We start from the raw sequence: 18882 nt of genomic DNA, 5'->3' as shown, positions 1-18882 counted from the left end.
AAAAAAGTATATGGAAAAATAAAAATCAAGTTTAAGTCATTTTATTCGACTTTACGTCTGTCCGCCACAAATATTGAAGTCGTAATATCACTAGATAAACGTTTAAAGCACATAAAATCATATTAAAATATATACAAGTATGTACTGTATTTACAGTACACGCATTCGTAAATTTAGATTACTTTTTTTGTACTATATTAAAAACTAAAATTTATTTGTTTGTAAGCTTAAAATAGATTTTTATTAACCATATATTATTTAAAATGCTTTCCTAGTGATAAGTAGATTCGGAGACAGGTAAATTCGACTTACGTCGTTTTCCTGGAACCAATTACCGACGTAAGGCGAGGTATACCTGTATATTTTTTATCGTACATAATCGGTTATCCGAAAAATAAGTTATCCTAACAACCCCAGTCCCCAATTGATTCGGATAAACGACGCTCTACTGTATTAACATTAATTTTTATTATGTAATAAAGTTATTATAATTTTTCATTTGAAAAATTTTTCTAAAAATCCAGAAAATTTTACTAAAAAATTGTAATTTTATGAAATAATATAATAGAATTATGATAAATTTTACACAATATATTTCAATACATTGTATATGTAAAAAACAACTTGACTGATTTTATCCAAATTGCAAAATATCTTCAGTTATCATTAATTTAAATTTAGTCAATAGATGGAAGTCCACTTCAACTGTCCTGGCTGCCACACTTCAATTCGCCTCAGCTGTAGTAATGGGTTTAGTACTCTATGTTATTCTATCTAGATATTCCCACGAGTATTTATACCCAGTGGAAATTTTAGGAAAATAAATATCGGATTAATTAAGATGTTTTTAACCGAAATATCGGTAAATTTACCGGGGTATAATTTTCCTAATTTACCGGTATACCGGTAAACTGGTTACCGGTAATGTAATCACTAGTCGTGTTCAGTAATACACAACACTAATTCAGAATTCTGAGCGGCTTACTGGGCGGAACTAAGAATATTCTGAGCATTATTAAACAATGATTATTCTTTGCCAGATAACTAGGAAAAATGATGGATGAAGTTAAAATTAAATTGAAATAAATATAATAAAATTCAAATAGTAATTTCATTATCTTTAAAAATGGAGTTATTTAATCCACAGCGAGCAGCCATTACAGTCTCAAGCATAAAATTCTTCAAAGCAAAAACGTAAGGTCTTTAAACTTTGGCTGACTTACGCTCCATTTTTAGGCTAAATCAGTGTACTAATCTGTTGTCACATGTTTGTTATAAGTTTAATATTGAATTTTACGGGAAAATGGATGGTTATTCTGCAGTTAATTGCACAAACCTTCGAAATAGTTATTCGGTTGTAATTATTGTATTCGGTTCATTATTATTTAATGTGTATTTAATAATTTTATTTTTTAAATATAATTAAACATACATTTTTCAAATTAAATTTAAAGTACTATCATAAAATGTCTTTATATACAGTAGACCCCCCTATAACGCTTAGATATGTTCCACGTTATTCGAATTTTACGTTGTAGGAATCATTAAATACATGAACCAATCGCAGCCCGACACGTGTGAAGTTCACGGACTAAGGCTGTTTGAAAGGTTTTCTTCTATAAAATTAACCGATTCTAGACTAATTCCACTCAACATTTCCAAAATATGCAAAAATTTTTGGGAATAATCCGTATAAACTATGCTATAAACAAAAAATTGTAGGATTACTTACTGAGTGTGCACCGTTCGACTACGCCGTTGCTCAAGCTTGTTTTCGTCGCGGAACAGCGCACGAAACGGCGGCCGCGATTTCTGATAACGAATTTTTCGCAGAAAAATAACTTGACCTTTGGAGACATCATTAATATAAATAATTTTTATGGCCGTTGAATAAGAAATATTTCTTTCACAAGAAATGTATAAAATTAGTGCTGTATTAGACTTACGGTACCTAATTTACATACTGTACAGACGATAATAAACTCAACTTACTAACCTAAACTCTCCGTAGCGTAGCGCTAGACGGCGGAAATTATATATATAATTATAATAAAGTTACAATAAATTAAGTTAATATATAATTATATATATACAGTAACTAATTTATATATAATTAATATATAATTATACGTACAGTACCTAATTTATATATAATGTTGTACAGACGATAGCCAACTCAATTTAGCCGCCTAAACTCTCCGTAGCGTGGCGCTGGGCGGCGGAAAGTAGTTCGGCTGTTCGTCCACTATTGGTCCAGATTCGACCAATCTTCTCGTGACAGGAGTCGGCGACGACGTTTTACGAGTCACTTTATACGAATATTGCTACAATTTTTTCGCTACGTTATAGGAATTTCCGTTATAGGGGGTCGACTGTACCCAGAATCCCATCCGGGAAAAACCCTTGTCCCCGTTTTTCAATCCAAGATTCACGGGAAACTCCTAGAGGAGTGGCACCATCTCACCAGTCCCTGATTTGTCGCGCAAGGGAGTGAGGAGATAATGAGAGTGGTGTGAATCTCCAGTAGGGTTGGACTTAATGATGATTCTACTCCTTCTTAGCATTTATGATTTTTTTTATAAAATTCAACCCTACTCTCAAAATTAAGCTTTTTTACCGTTTTATAATAGTTAAAAATATAAGTTTTTAAAATAAAATATGATAACAGATGGCGCCACTAAATGTCATTTGGAAAGTTAAGCAACTCCTTGCTGGATTTTTAATTAGTTTGATCATAAGGTGATTATTTCCGGTACTTTGAGACCGTGCTATTAGTTATTAGTAGTAATTCAAACACAAATTATTATTATTGTATTTATTTTCAGGCACTTGGCAATTTTTATCATCAAATTTTATTTAGTTGATACGTGTTGATATTATTTACACACGTTTCGGGCATTTATTGCCCCTCCTCAGCCAACTTTTTATTTTACAGGTTAAAAATTGCCAAGTGCCTGAAAATAAATACAATAATAATTTGTGTTTGAATTACTAGTGATTATTTCCATTATACTCCATTTTTATATTTATGTTATCATCTGAACATATACATGTTTTAAACAATTGTGAATTGCTCATGTTGATAATGATAAATTCATAAAATATATACTCGGCAAAAAATGTGAAATATCATTGTTTTCATCAAATATAAAAAAGGTATATTGTGAGGCCCTGGAATTAGCCCCTCCCCAAAAGAACGATATAAAAAAATTTGTTAAGTTAAATTGTTAAGAAAAGAAATTATATAAGTGTCAAAACGGCGACACCAGACTTTGACATCGACGCTCATAAAGAGTAGAAGGAAAAACAAAATTTTAGATATAAAAGAAGAAAATTAAAAATATTAAAGTTAAGATGCAGTTTAGAAAGTAAAACGAAACTAGAAAAAATATCAAAATGAGCATAGGTGTCATAGTCAACTATTAAACGCAATCAGTCTAAAAGATGGTGTCGGATAAACCATCTCCAGTCGACCTTTCCTGTTAACTATACAAAGCTCCATTTACACCTGGACGACAGGTGGAAGACCAATTAGAAAGCAGTGATGTAAAGTCTGTCCAATTAGCAAAAAGCCAATCTCGAAAAAATTATAAAAACACAAATTCCAAGGACAACGAGGCTTTCTCTAAGACTTCCACTAGACTTCTATTGTGTTCATGTATCTCCGTTTATTTTGGACCTCCATTCATCTTTCGCGTACTTCTCTAGACTTCAAATATTTTACTCAACACTGTCCAGGGTCCTCTATGACGCTTGACCAGATTGCCGCCAGAAACCCCTATGATGCTGGACCAGAGCGCCGGCAAAAACCCCTATGACGCTGGACCAGATCGCTGCCGAAAACTCCTACAGCGCAGGACCTGATCACAACCAAAATTCCTTCAACACAGGACCAGATCGGATCTGAACACATCTTAAAGTTCAGAATCTAAGGACCTTTCCAACGAAAAAATTTATGTAAGCATTTTCGATCAAGAATAAATGGTTTGCCTCTGTAAAACATTTGTCTTTTGCTGCCTCTCAAAACCGCCACCCACATACGCAAAGACCTTAGACCAGGGGTGTCAAACCCGCAGTCCCAGGCAAGTTTCAATGCAGCCCAATAAATGTGTAAACAAAACTGACAAATGTTTTAATTTTTTTATTTATTTATTTCAACGGCATAAACTCAAAAAAGAAGTTTCACAAAGTCGTAAACCTTTATTCATATTTTATTTTTGAGTGAAAAAGAAATATTTTCAAATACTTGGAGATGTGTGAATGAGGAAGGATTACTAAATAAAGCTGGAGTTGTGACTCAAAGAATTATAGACCCAAATTTGGGAAAAGGACAGAAAGATGAGAAAAGACAAAATATAAAAAGTAGTGAGAAAAATTAAATAGATCTTCTGTTATGCAAATATTGACCCTTAATTTTCCACTTCTTTATCTTTTCTCCTTTCCCTGCATTTGGGTCTATAATCCTGAGTCACAACTCCAGCTTTATTTAGTAATAGTATTTCTTCCAACGTTACAAGATTTGGCTACATTGGGCCAAATGTGGCTACTTCTTGGGTTATATTTTATTTATAAATATACTGTATTAGTTGAATGAAAATGCAGTTTAAAATGGTGTTTCGTCGCTTTTTATTAATTAGAGACCCAAATAAAGCAAATATTTGTGTTTTTCAAATAAATTTTGATTTGTCTCTTTTATAATAAATGAATTTATCTATTTCTAAGTAAAAATTGAAAGTGTCTGTAAAAGTAATTTTTTAAAATATCTTTTTTATGATAAAGATTTAATACTTATTATTATAATCTAGACATGTTAATCCTTAAATATACTTCTATATTGGGCCACAAGTATATATTATATGTACTTGTGGCCCAAAACTCCTTGACTTCTTCCAATGTGGCCCAGAGAAACAAAAAGGTTGCACACCCCTGCCTTTGACCATCCCGACGGTAGGGAATAAAATCTCCCCCAATCGGCATTCTTACAGTGGTGTCAGGATATTTTAAATTCCAAGAATTTTGTAAGTACGCCAACAAAGGCATTTTTGCCCAAAAAAATACGTGGGTGAGAAAAATGAAGGCAGAGGCAAATGTGGCGCAACCTTGTGACGGGAGTGGAACTCTTCCATCCATCTCCACCTTTGGAGGTATGATCCCAACGTTTTCAGGAGAAGTGGGACATGTCGAGGACTTTTTCAACATGCTGGAAGAGATTGCGAGTCTAGCGGGATGGATGCCTAGACAATGCTTGAGTATTGCGAAGTGCAAGCTCACAGGTATAGCTAGGGACTTCGCATGGAGAGATTTAAATATGAAAAGTGTGACAGACTTTAAGCAATTCAAACGCTTGATGATCACTCGATTTGACCAAGAGCCTTACTTGATTAAGGTGCAGAAATTTCACGTGTGCATGCAGAGAAGAGACGAAAGGGCACAAGAATTCGCGGTCAGATTGCAAAACCTTGCTAGCACTACAATGATAGAGCATACAGGCGCAAACGAACAAGAAAAAGCAATCATCAAATGCTGTCAACAGCAGAAATTGGACAAAAAGTTGTGACTCCAATTTCTACATGGTCTGACCAATAAGCTGAAGCGACAGGTGATGACTCAGGATCCACCGACTTTCGCAGAAGCACTGAAAATAGCAATCCGCGAGGAAACGATAGATCAGCTAGTGGGAAAAACACGGAGTTTAATCACTAGCGTCAACAATACAACAGAGAATCACAACACACAGGCGGAAGAGACGAACACACTTAGAGAAACGGCCCTAGACACAAAAATAACCCAACTTTCTAAACAATTAGAATTGATAGGAAAGAGATTAGATTCACAACCAATGCCCAGACAAATAAACAACTCCCAAAGAGAGGAACCATCACAAACAAATCAAACCCAAGAAACTAACAGAACAAACAACGGGATATGAAATCAGCGGTTTCCCCAGAGCTCACAGCGAAACTCGCCGCAACAATTTTCTCCACAACCACCATCTACTTTTATACAAGAACAACCTCGCACACGATATCCTTGCCATAACTGCTTTTATACCTCATATCAAAAACAAAATCCAAATTTCCCGTGGAGGGGAAATGGAGGGAGAATGCCAACATTTTGCATGCCCAACTTACATTCATGCGAAAGCAGAAGGTACGTGCCATCGCCACCTGAATGGTTCGGAAGAACTGTCACTCCACCATATCAGGGATGGAGAACACCCAGAAACTCCCCAGAATGGTTGGATCTTGCAGGGAATCCATTATACCCCATTCAGAACCACCAATTTCGACCTACACCTTTTTTCCCAATGCAATTTAGGCCTGTTGAATACGGAAATGCCAGACAAAGTGAACTTTTACCTCTTTATTCCCCGCATTATGGACAGGGTTGGTTTGGAAACAGCTCCGGCATAGAGAACCACCAAACAACGTAGCCCCTCATAGATTGTTAGCTTTGCCTGCCCCAGAAAATAAACCAACAGAGAATAATCAAACGCGAGAAATAGATAAGAGTTACTTCAGTAAATTTTAGGGAACAAAATTGCGAGATAGAACGACTGTCGGAAGGTCCAGTTCAAACACAATTAGCGGGAATTAGTGAATCAAAAGGTAAAGATTTACCCTGTGCACGATGATTTATGAAATCGAAAACAAAAAGATATGATTAATGATAGATACTGGCGCAGCTGTTACACTAATAACTAGTACTCTTTTGTTTTAAGATTTAAAAAGTAAAGAATATTTTATATTTTTATGTACGTTTCTTCACAAAACTATATTTAATTATAATTTTCTTTAAAAGTATATTCCACAATTGAAGAATATTTTGTACCAGTAATGTATATCCACCACACATTTTATTTCACCAAGTAAGTTTTTATAAGGTATTATAATTTTATTTTTAATTGTAGCCCTTATATCTGGTTATCGATTCGGAATGTAATTGTGATATTAAAAATGCATTTAGAGAGGTCTACGGTTTTTACTGGCTTATCAAATAAATGATACAAATGGACCCTAGACCATCACTGACACGCAATTGACTAATTGCCCTGGATGTCGGCTTCTTACAGAAACACAGCTTCCCTATCATCAAATGTCACGGCACGCCACTGTTCGAAAGTAATTTATTTAATAACCTTCAAAAATTTTTGCGGCACACCAGTTGAAAATCATTGGTCTAGACGTTTCACTTGAGCAACATCGAGTAAGAATGATTTGTCAAGGGCCTTAATTTGTAGAAACATTAACTACTCTTCTTGAAATCTCTACTCTTCTCAATTCTTCAATCTCTACTTTCTCATAAAAAGTACTTGTCACACTTGACGGGAATTTCTAGTTACTAAGAATATCTTCCAATATCGTGGCATGGCCTAAGTCAGAATTCTGCGTTACTGAACACGGTCCTGTTGTTTTTTTGATTCTGGTCCCTCGGAGCGGTAGACTATCACCTTAACCGCTCAACCGTCCGGAATTCACCAAAAACAATCAGATCTACGATACTTTTTAATTCTTTATACTGTTAATAGCATTAAAGAATTCAAAAGTAAATTTAATGGAATGTATATGACAAAAAAATTTACAGCAAAAATTTGAAAGTAAAGGCAATCTTCATTAATAAGTGAAAACCGAATTGTGTTGTTTCGATTTTTATTTTTCTTCTTTTTGCATACTGAGGCAGACTTCCTGAAAATAAAGGAGAGAGCATCAGAACTTGAATTTGAGTAATATCCTTAAACTTCCGAATAACGGCCAATGATGGAAACAAAAACTGGCCATTGCCTGGATTTGTAACTTATAAGCACTTAAGGAACATTCCCAGAAAAAAAGACTGCCATTTAGAAATGACCGTTATCGGAGGTTCGACTTTCTGAAAATATTGTAGTTTCTCAGAGTCCTCCATTGACAGATCGCCCGTGTTGCATGCCCTCATTCCAGTTAACCATTATGTAATTTATATTTTCGATACAATTACTACTAGAATTTTCTGTATTTACAAGTACAGTAAACGCTTAATTTAAAAAAAAAAAAAGGAATTTTCTGTAGAAATAACAGATGTGCACCTGAGTAAGAAGATAGCTTTTGTCTTAATTTGAGTAAAATTCATTTAAATTTGATAAAATTTAGAAAAAAAAATTGTTTACATTTTAATTATTTTATTAAGTAATTTCTCATTATAATACAGTATAATAGAAAAAGATTATACATGCATAATGAAAAGTAATGATAATTGGATGAATAGATCTAATTTGAAGAGAAACTAAGATACTGTAATTTAAAATTACAATTGTATGAAATGGTTTGTTAGTAATAAAAATGAAGATTATAATGAGAGGAGTCATAAAGGAAGAATGTACTGTACATTTATTGCAATTGGCTATATGCAAAACTTTATAAATAAAAACACAGATAAAAAGCACATTTTAATGATTTCGTGAATATTTACAGAATAAACAACCCAATTTAAGGGTCAAACTGATAAAATTCAATTGAACTAAATTAAGTAACCAAACATTGCAGGATTTCTTCTAAACTACTTAATAAATTAATTTCTATCCTGAAAATAGCCTGGAAGAAATCCAGCCATGTTTGGTTATTTGGTCAATTGCTAGGCCTCGATACATAGTCGTCGTATGTAATTTCACAATCACTTATTAAATCGTCAAAAGTTATGAACGTCTCTTCCTTTCTCGTCGTATTTTGTTCCGTTTGATTTGGCACATTACCATTGTCTAATGGAGAAACTGAATCCTCATGAAAAATACCATTCCAAATACTTTCTATGTTGTTAATACAATCATCAAATTTTGCTTCGGGTGTATTATTTGTTCTTCCTAAAGACAAATCTTGATTATCTTCAAAATTTAAAGCATTTGCTGAGTTGTTAAATAAATTTAAATTAAAACTCAAATCACTAAAATTGTCATCTAAAGATGATAAACTTTCATTCAAATTGTTCATTTTATTGCTGTCAGATAGACTGGAAGACAATGAATTTTCGGATGATAATATTTTATTTTTCTTTGCAGATTTTTTCTTTGGTGACTTCATCACTTTGTTCACTAAAGTTATTTCAGCATTGTTGCGTTTCACTATGAAATCCATCACGTTTTCATCTTTCAATGGATACGTACACTGGAACAATGAATATACATATATATATATAAATTTTTTATATATGTTGGGTGTTTCAAAAAATTGTTAACATTATAGACTGATAAAAGATTTCTGTTGTGATTACTTATGGTTATTATAGACATATATTTTTCTTTTATTTGCAAGTGACTGAAGTTGCAAGACATTATTGCTGCATGGACTGAACTCTATGGTGATTTACAGCAAACATCAAGAGAATTTCCAAATTTCAACATTAATTATCACATTTTATGAGTTTGCCAATTCAGCCATGAATATGGTAAATAGAAGTAATATGCCACCAGTTCTGAAGACCATTCAAAAACATATCATGAACATATTGACAAGAATAAAAATAAGACTCTTCAGGCCAATTTCAGAAACAAGATCTAGATTTAGGTAAAACGATATGTAAAGTACAGCCTATGTTCAAGCCAAGCTTTTGATATAGACAACAATTTTTTTCTTATAATTTGTAGTGTATAAATGTTGATTCAATGCAATGTAATAGTTGTGTTTGTTAAATTTTACTAAACTGCTTATAAAGGTAAAAAACAAATTCTAGTATTAAATGTAAAAACTGTTGTTAAAATAGTTAACTTAATAATTAATATTTATATGAGATTGTAAAGATTAATTTTAATGTGATTTTAAAAAAGGAGGAAAGAATGTACATCAACATATGCTGTAAAAAATTTTAAGAACATTTTTAATGATATTGTAGTATTTACAATTGTATTTTTATCCAACAAAAAAGAAGTTTATAGCCAAAACAAGTCTTGGCAATTAATAAATTGGATGTACTGATAGTCTGTTGCCTTATTATGCCACTTCAATGGAAGAGAAAATAGACAATAATTGTTAACAATAATCAATCGTCTACAGCAGTGATTCTCAACCTTTTTATCATCATAATACACTTTTAATAATTTAAAAACTTGGTAGCACACACGGTTACTTCGGTAAGTACCGCAGGACAACCGGTTATGTCATAAGTGATTTTTAAACACAGTTGGTTATTTAGGTCACGTTTTCTAAATGCCTTGGTAACTACCAACAGTTACTGGTAACACCGTTTACAATTTCCAAACGCGTCCTAGGAAGGTAGAACTAATTTAACTACAGTAGAACCCCTCTAATCCGTCACCTTTGGGACTGGGGGTATGGTCGGAACGCAAAAAAGGTCGGATTATCAGAAAAAAGTAAAATAAACAATCTTTCCCTTTGTCCAGTCTTTGTAGCACTGCTAATTTTTCATTTAATGAAAGAGTAACGTGTTTACGTTTCACTCCTGACAAATTGAAAACACACACAAAACTGTACATGTACACACAATGTAAAACACATACTGTAACGAACACAGAAAAACGCCACGGACAGTGAGTCACCGACGAGTCAGGACAAGTTTCTCGACTCCGACCACGGTCGGATTAACCGGAGTGACGGACTAGCCGAGGGCGGACTAGAAGGGTTCTACTGTACTTGTCTGACATTGCTTATGTTAGGTATTTGCAATGGCAGCACACTTCAAAAATCTCACAGCACAATGGTTGAGAATCACTGGTCTACAGGAACTGATAAATTGACAGATGATATAACTTTGAAGTTATAGATTTTGACTAAATCTTGTTTCTGAAAATGACCCTTTGACTTTAAAACTGTGAAAAAACATTTATCATCATGTTAGAGTATATCCATTGTTTCCATTAAAAATGACAGTCTCATATAAATGTGAACATTTTTTCAAAACAGCCCATATTTGTCTAAAATAATAGATATTAGACTAACTAGATATTTGTTTACAAGTGATGTACAGTACATAATATAGAAATTTTCTTTAAATAAAAAATATTAATAGGCTATCTATTAATTACAAGTATATTTTTTGAGCCACTTTTGCCCCTCTCTCTCTCTCCCTGTGTGCACAATGGGGCACTTTTGGCAAATCTTCCCCCCTTTCATTTCATGTACTGTACAATACAGTCCAATAGTTTACTGACCTACCTGTTATTGAAAGACTGACTTTAAAAAGTTCTGTAAATATTTTCTAAGGATAGTTTATTCAGATGATTAGTAAGTAGGTTTATAACAACAAACTGTATGTAACTAATACCATTACAAGAAGTCCATCTCAACCCCTCCCTACCCATTTGTGTACAATTATGTACTTTTCACAACCCTCTCCCTCCCATAGATTGTACATGTAATTAATGGATAGTTCTTAAATTACAATTATACAAATTTATATTCACTTATTTCAGCTAATATTTTTGTTATTTGATATTTATTATCGTTCTTACAATTATATAATATTTAGCCAAACATATCTTACACAAAATTTCTCTGAAAATGAGAAAAAACCATCTTGTATTAAATTTGTATTAAAATATGGCAAAAATAATTCATATTTCCAAAATTGAATAAATTTATAAACAGGCTTCTCATATTAAAATTAACCTTTAAAATGAAACAAATGGGTATATCTTATAAATAAAATTTTGATTTCAAAATATCAAAATCTTAAAAGAAAATTAATTGCATTTTAAATCAAATAGTCAGTGTAGTTAATTTAATAAAGCAAGCAATACACCTTTAACAATAAGTAAGGCTAGAAAAATACTAATCTAGATTTTGTTAACAGACCATCTTAAGAATGAACTAGCAACTGTCATTACTTAGCCAAATTAATCAATGCAATGTTAAAATAGTGGGTAAAGTTTAAAGAATGCTAACATTTTTGACCTGGTTACAAGCCATTTTTAGACATGAAGAGTTGAAAATGTCAATTCCACTTTCAACTGTCATAAAGGTCTATTAACCAGGCCAAAACCATTAGTGTTCTTTAAACATTAGTCACTATTTTAAAGATGTATTGATTAATTCAGCTTAACAGACCATCTTCAGGCATGAAATCTTTCACATGCTTAACCTATTGTCATACATTGGAGGACATGACTGTAGGCAGTATTTCAGTATGAACACAAGACAATTTCAATGAAATAAATATAAATACCTTTGTACCTAACATTATTGATGCAATTAAGCATTTTCAAAAACTGCTTAGCAGAAGCTCAGTACAAAATGATCTTGTATACATTAGATACAGCTTTCATTTCCTTGTTGATACAATAACCACTCTAGAATAGCAAGGAATGATCTAAAACTTTGCAGTAAAATATTTTTCTAAAATAAATTCTACAAAAAACCAATATTTATACTATATTAAGACAAAAATTTGTCTTATTTTTATTTAAATTAATAAAATAAAGAAGTGTGTTATAAAGATTAGTTTATAATTTAGATTTTATATAATTTTTTTAATTTACTATATTGTTATGGAGTATTTATCCCAAATGTACTTAAATTAACAACTGATTTCATATAGAGTGTTAATAATAATGTTAAAAATATTAAGGATAAGTTTAAATTAGGTTCAAAAATCAAGTTGACTAATTACAACACAAAATAGATTGTCAAATGAAACAATCCACCCTCTGCAAACATATTTATAGACTTGAAAGTAAAACTTCGTGTGTCTGATTGCAAAGAAAACAGATGCCAATTTTGGATTTTTTAAAAAAATAATTTTTTGAGAATTATTTTGAATAAAAGTTATAAAAATTCTATAAAATTTATTACAGAACTGAAAAGACTGATACAATAGAAGTAATGTATACAAAAAATTTAATTCAATTTTATTTCAAACATAATTACACACAAAAAAATCAAATTCTTTTTTCTGAAAAGTGTTGTAATCTCTCTAGGTACTGTACATCAAATACAAATGTAGAAATCCAAAAAACAAAAATACCAAATGTTAATAAGCAAAAAATCAGTTTTTCATAAATTGATTACACTCTGGAATAGATCATACCCTGAGATTAAAAACAAAAAAATATGAAGTTTTACTTGGAAACTAAAAAACTATATTTAGTGTAAATAAAATTGTAAAATACTTCTAAGTAACCTTAAAATATATTTAACTGTATTATATTCTTTTCTTTTTATGTAAGTCAATGTTTTTATCTGAGATGTTGTTTGAGAGGTAGTACTGTACTGTAATTACATATGGTAATGTTCTCTTAGAACATTACCATATGTAAAGTTAAAAAACATAAAGTTAACTATTAAAAGGTATAGTACATAATGTATGTGTTTGTTGTTAATTTTTTCTGCCTTGTTTTTTGGAATCTGTAAAATGACTGTTTGCCAATGGTACAGAATTAACAACAAAACTTCATTTTGGGATCACAGAAAAATTTATTTAAACAGCTCTAATGGTCAATGGTTCTAATACTAATAAATAAATGAATATTCCAAGTTTCTGTAAAAGTAGTAAGTCACAGAGTCCAATAGCCAAAATAACAAAATACAAGCTATCAGAAATACTTCAAAGAAATCCAGGATGCCAAACTATACAAAATATTTCAAATGTATTGACTGTGAAATCAGATATAGATATTGAAACAGATATGACACTACTGAAATTTCCCCAGTCCTTCCTGTAATCTGAAAATGAATTTTTCCCTTTATAAGTTTTCTACAGAACAACTGCCATAGCTTTGAATTTTCTAATTTAATTGTTTTTGTCAATTACTCCAATTACTTCAAGTGAGAAAATGTTGGGAACCAAACTAAATATGCAAAAATGTTTACTGTATTAGTCAAATCCAATAATTTTTTATGAAAGTAAGTAATTTCGTTGCATGTTTGTACTTTTATTAGTGCATATTTCAGATATTTTAGTGCATCCTATATGGACCTTAATTATTAGAATCATACATCTATAATTTCAGTTTGAGTTATAAGCTATGATTCAAGTTTCTGATAACATGAAAATTATTTGTTTATAGCTATATTTAGTTGCTCATCTTACTTGACATTTATGCCATTACTTTAAACTTAAGTCATTTTATTAAATTTTCTGGAATTAAGTGGTAAACTTCAACAAATGTCAGTTTTATTAGTAAATTTACATAATAATATTGATGTAGTATTGCATTTCATAAAAATGTTAAAATTATAAGTAATAATTTTATGACTTTTTAAAACTTCAAGTAAATTAATATGATGTCACTTTTATGTATAAAGAATGACAAAAAAAGCCCATCTTAGTCTTCACTGTGAGGAAATAAGTCTCTCAAGAAACTACTGAACTTCTTCCATCTATCTCAAACAGATTCTCTTCATCATCTCAAATCACTATACTGTAGGAATAGCAAAGCCTAAAGTGCAACATACCAAAAGCCTTCAAATGTACATAATTGTTGTGAATCAATCCAGATAAACAATCAGAGACATCTAGTGTCAGATAAAAAAGTCAGCATTTTCACAGTAAATACAGAACAAGAAGATAACACATCTTTAGCTGTTCTGGTTAATAATGAAAAAAACTTCAGAACTGTGTCCTTTTGCTCTTTTGAAAAATTTTGTTCACATCTTGCAAGCTGTAACTATAATTACCAGATTCTAGCATAGCTAATAGCTTCTAGTTACAGTCAGAGATAGAGTATTGGTTTAAACTGTATTCTTTTAGAATCACTTATAACAGTGTTTCTCAAAGTGGGCAATAACGCACCCTTGTGGGCGATGAGTAAATCTAGAGGCGCTGGAGGCAGGGTATTGAACGATGACCAAAGGCAAAATTGGGGTCACTGAAAACCGTTCCCTTTCCTCTGTTAAACTGATAAGAGGAAACATTGTGTTTAATGGTTTCCAGATGTTGAGAACAATGTACAGTAAGGGCACAAAGTGTGAGAATCATAGAAAAGCTTTCCTAAGAATATTTCCAATTCTTTCTCACACAATAGAAAATGGGTTAGGGGGCGTTGGGTATAACTTTATGGAATAAAGGGGGCAGTGGATCGAAAAAGTTTGGGAATCACTGACTTAGAAACAGCATTTTGCTATTATGAATATATTTGAATGATGATATATTATGATCTGGAATGAAGTTTCACACAACCAAATATCCCAAATAACTTTACAACTCATTAGAGACGTCATTATTACAACTTGTTTTTAGGAGTGTCGAGATTGCCCAAGTGTCCCTACATACTTTCATTCTACTTGTATGTTTTTCTTTTTAATTCCCCTGTCTGGTATCCCATTTATATTTTTGTTTCTCATATAGTTAAAAGTTAATTAAATTTCTTTGTCATATAAAATTAGTTATGATCTAGACAAGTGACAGTAAATTTTCTCTAGTATATCAAAATGAATTTGAAATTTATTAACTCTAAATCACATATCAACTATTTAATTTGAACAATTGTAAAAGAATAAAATAAATGTATACAAATTTTACTTTATTTAACATTTTAATCTATATCAGAAATGAACACAAACTCTATATAAGTATAATGACGATAATAATGTGATTATTTGTTGATTGTTATTCTATCTGAGGTACTGTACATAATTTGTAGCTTTTAAGACTTTCATTACAGTATCTTGCTTTCACATCATATTTGCAAAGTTTTGAAATATGTCAAATATTTTTTAATTTATATATAATTTATAAAACATAATGCTTTGAAATTGTCATGTGGGATATAGGTTTGTCATCACTATTTTAAACACTGTGCAGCTGTGATGTGTATATCTGTTGCATATACACACACAAATTTTTCTAACAATTTCCTATCAGTTGACCACCTTGTCCTCCAAATCTTAACCAGTGTGATTTTTGATTGTAGGAATACTTAAAAAGTATGATTTACCAAGGACATGTTGCGAATTTGGCAGCCTTGAAAGACACTACTATACTATGCCTACAAGTGAAGCATCAAGGATCAATTTCAATTAACCATTGAACAAATTGTTCATCCATTGAACACAACATTGAGCAGTATCCACTGCTAAGGTTGCTGTATAGCATGAGCATGCTTTCTGCATGTCCAGAAATAGCACAATACTTGTAACAGATTTGGTTGGTTGCATTCAGACTGCTAAATATCTCTTTAGACAGCACTGAATAGGGGTATTTACTATCACTTGCTATGTATTCATTTATATATATGTATATGTATTGTATATATATATATACACACACATACATACAAGTAACAGTAATAGCACAATTCTGTTGCAGAATTTACTAAAGAGTTCTGCAACATTCATGCTTTTGTTACTGTTCAACTTTATCTTTCTTGGTTTTGACATTTAAATTTTTGTTTTCTTTTGCAACAAATTTATTTAGTTTTGTTTTTCTAAATCTTTCAATACACTTTGTTGTGTTTTAAGAAACCATCCTTTTTAACTTGTAACAACATATTCATTATGTTGTTTATATACTTCTAATGTTTCTATGTTCCTTTGAAACATTTAAAAAAAAGTAATTTCCTAAAATAAGATAAATTCTTCATAAAATTTAATTTAATAATAGAATGAAGTAGTTTAAGAATGTGAAACTTTAACTCCATTCTTGCTTTTAGCCCTTAAATTCAGATGTCAATCATATACTACCTGTCAAATCATAACTAATTAATTAGAAACTCTCTCTTGCAATTTCCTAAATTTCTTTTCAATTGTAATAACTTGTTGGTGAATAAATGAATCAATCAATTTTTATGACAGTTTTTAACATTTTATAATAATAATAATAATAATAATAATAATAATATTACCTGCTTATTTGTACATAAATAAATAGCTTCTTCAAAATTTATCTGATATAGTCTCAGTCTCCTCTTATTATTTTCACTTGAACAGTATTTACAAAATTTTGGAGTTTCTCTCTGAAATAGAAAAAACAACTAATTATTTTACTCCTCTATTATTCTATATTTGAATATAATGATATTTCCATTAATTATGTATTCATGAAATAATTATGAACAATTATGAATTTATTTTAGCACAGGAGCCTTATACAGTACGAAACCGCCCGGCATGTCTACCGACCGCTTCTATTTCTCTGGCAGGCACCTTGGATTATCCGTGGGCAATAAACATCCTACCCAATAATGATCTCTCCTTTCTCCATCATGAAACTATTAGTACACAGTACATCTCTTGCACGGAGCTACAGAGTATTACAAAGTATTCATTTTCAGAATTATAGTAAAAAGTTATGCATTTCATCAAGGGATAGTGTCACATAGAAGACCCCAAGCTTTTTCCATCCCTGTTCATCACATTTTATTACCATAGTAGAAATAAAGAAACCAAACTAAAATAAAATTTTAATTCAAACTTTGGTTATTAAACAATATTTACAAAAATAAAACATATGAAATTGTTACTATCTGAAATATTATATACAGATGTGATGTGACCATTGCTAAAAGATCTTACAAAAGAGCAATATTTAAAAATTATTTCATAATAAAAACAAAGGCCAAGGAACTGTCACCAAGTAAGAAAGTTAGCATTGAAGCTATAGCAGAAATATCATTTGAAAATGACACTTTTAAAAAAGAACATTTATCAATGCTCTATTATATGTGAATTCCATATACAATGGTACCTCAGGATACGAAATTAATCCATTTCGAAACTGAGATCATATCATGAAAATGTNATATATCAAAAAGCGCTTTTACAAAAAGTTATTTTTATTTATTATTATTATTTTTTCTTTAAAATTCGAGATTTGTTGTATTTTGAGAGGGTCTAAAGATAATCGATTTTTATTTAGTGCTTTAAAAATCCGCTAAACTAGAAACTTTTAAAATAACTGAATATTTGGACGGCAGCCTACTGCTTTAGGGAATGGGATCGAATATGGACAGGTCAAAAACCCAGGAATTTTTCGGGGCTGCTCCGCCCGGATATGTCGAGTCTATCAACATCCGGCCGTCCCACAGTGGATCTGGCCGATAATGGGCTTGTTAAAAAACAAAGGCCTTCTTGATACTAACAGGGCAGACATTTTTTAAAAACACTAACTGCATATTATACAATTGAAGCATCCCTCGACTTGTAAGCAACACTATGATCGTGGTCGAAATCTCAGCATCAATCCAGTGGAATGCTGCCGGAAGTGACACAATTGTTGAAGTTTTCGAGATAGCATACTGATTGCCAGATTACGGGAAAAACACAAAAAAATGGCGAATAATATGGATTTCCATATTACGTTAAATTTGTTTTTGAAGTTATTTAATTAGAACAGCTTAATGAAAAATGAATATTTCTAAAAGAGAAAGAGAAATGAAATTTTTTAAAAATTTCCTTAGGAGTTATACATAACGAAATCAATTCTAAGATTAATCATTGAGATTTTAACAAGTAAAACATTTATCTGATGTTTTACGTAAATATACTGGTGTATTAAAATATTCTATTAATTACTAACCTGATCTTAATTTATTCAGTGTACATTCATCACAAAATAAATTAAATTCAAAATTGTCAACACAAAATAGAGCTCTTACGAGTTTCTTGGTGACTGCTATCTTGTTCGCTGGCTTAGCGGGCACCGAAAAAGACGCTTACAGTTTGCAGGCAGCCAAGGACTGTATACTACAAGGATAGCCAGATCCCTATTCTACAATGTTAGCCAGGAATTGCAAGTTAGTGACGTCAGCACGTGTCCTGACCTCTCTGTTTACATAGAGCAGGGTGTGCACGTGTTTAGTTTTCGCTTTTAATATTCGTCCAATTTTGTGATTAACGAAGTGATTTATTTTAATATTTCTGTAATTGTTTTATTTGACTAAGTTTTTTATAAGGTAAGATGATTTAAATATAAGTCATTAAATATTTAAAGCTATATTTTTATGTTAGGTGAAGAACAAAATGC

The 18882-nt window shown here is 31.4% G+C and overlaps 1 protein-coding gene across 1 annotated transcript in view; it reads right to left on the bottom strand.

The window, feature by feature from the left end:
• Positions 1-8294: 8294 nt before the first annotated feature.
• LOC111640593 (SUMO-specific isopeptidase USPL1-like) overlaps positions 8295-18882 on the bottom strand; it is a 19501-nt gene continuing 8913 nt past the window's right edge. Inside the window, exons 3-4 of the mRNA XM_023386619.1 lie at positions 16763-16873; positions 8295-9134 (exon numbers count right to left, since the gene is read on the bottom strand). Coding sequence (XP_023242387.1) covers positions 8601-9134; positions 16763-16873 — 645 coding nt within the window. The 3' untranslated portion in view covers positions 8295-8600. The remainder of the gene's footprint in view (positions 9135-16762; positions 16874-18882) is intronic.

This window comes from Centruroides sculpturatus, unplaced genomic scaffold (assembly GCF_000671375.1).
Source record: "Centruroides sculpturatus isolate CEXI.00-Female unplaced genomic scaffold, Cexi_2.0 scaffold1220, whole genome shotgun sequence".
Taxonomy (NCBI): domain Eukaryota; kingdom Metazoa; phylum Arthropoda; class Arachnida; order Scorpiones; family Buthidae; genus Centruroides; species Centruroides sculpturatus.
Note: the sequence above shows the minus strand (reverse complement) of the source record. Positions and strands in the feature narration are given on the sequence as shown.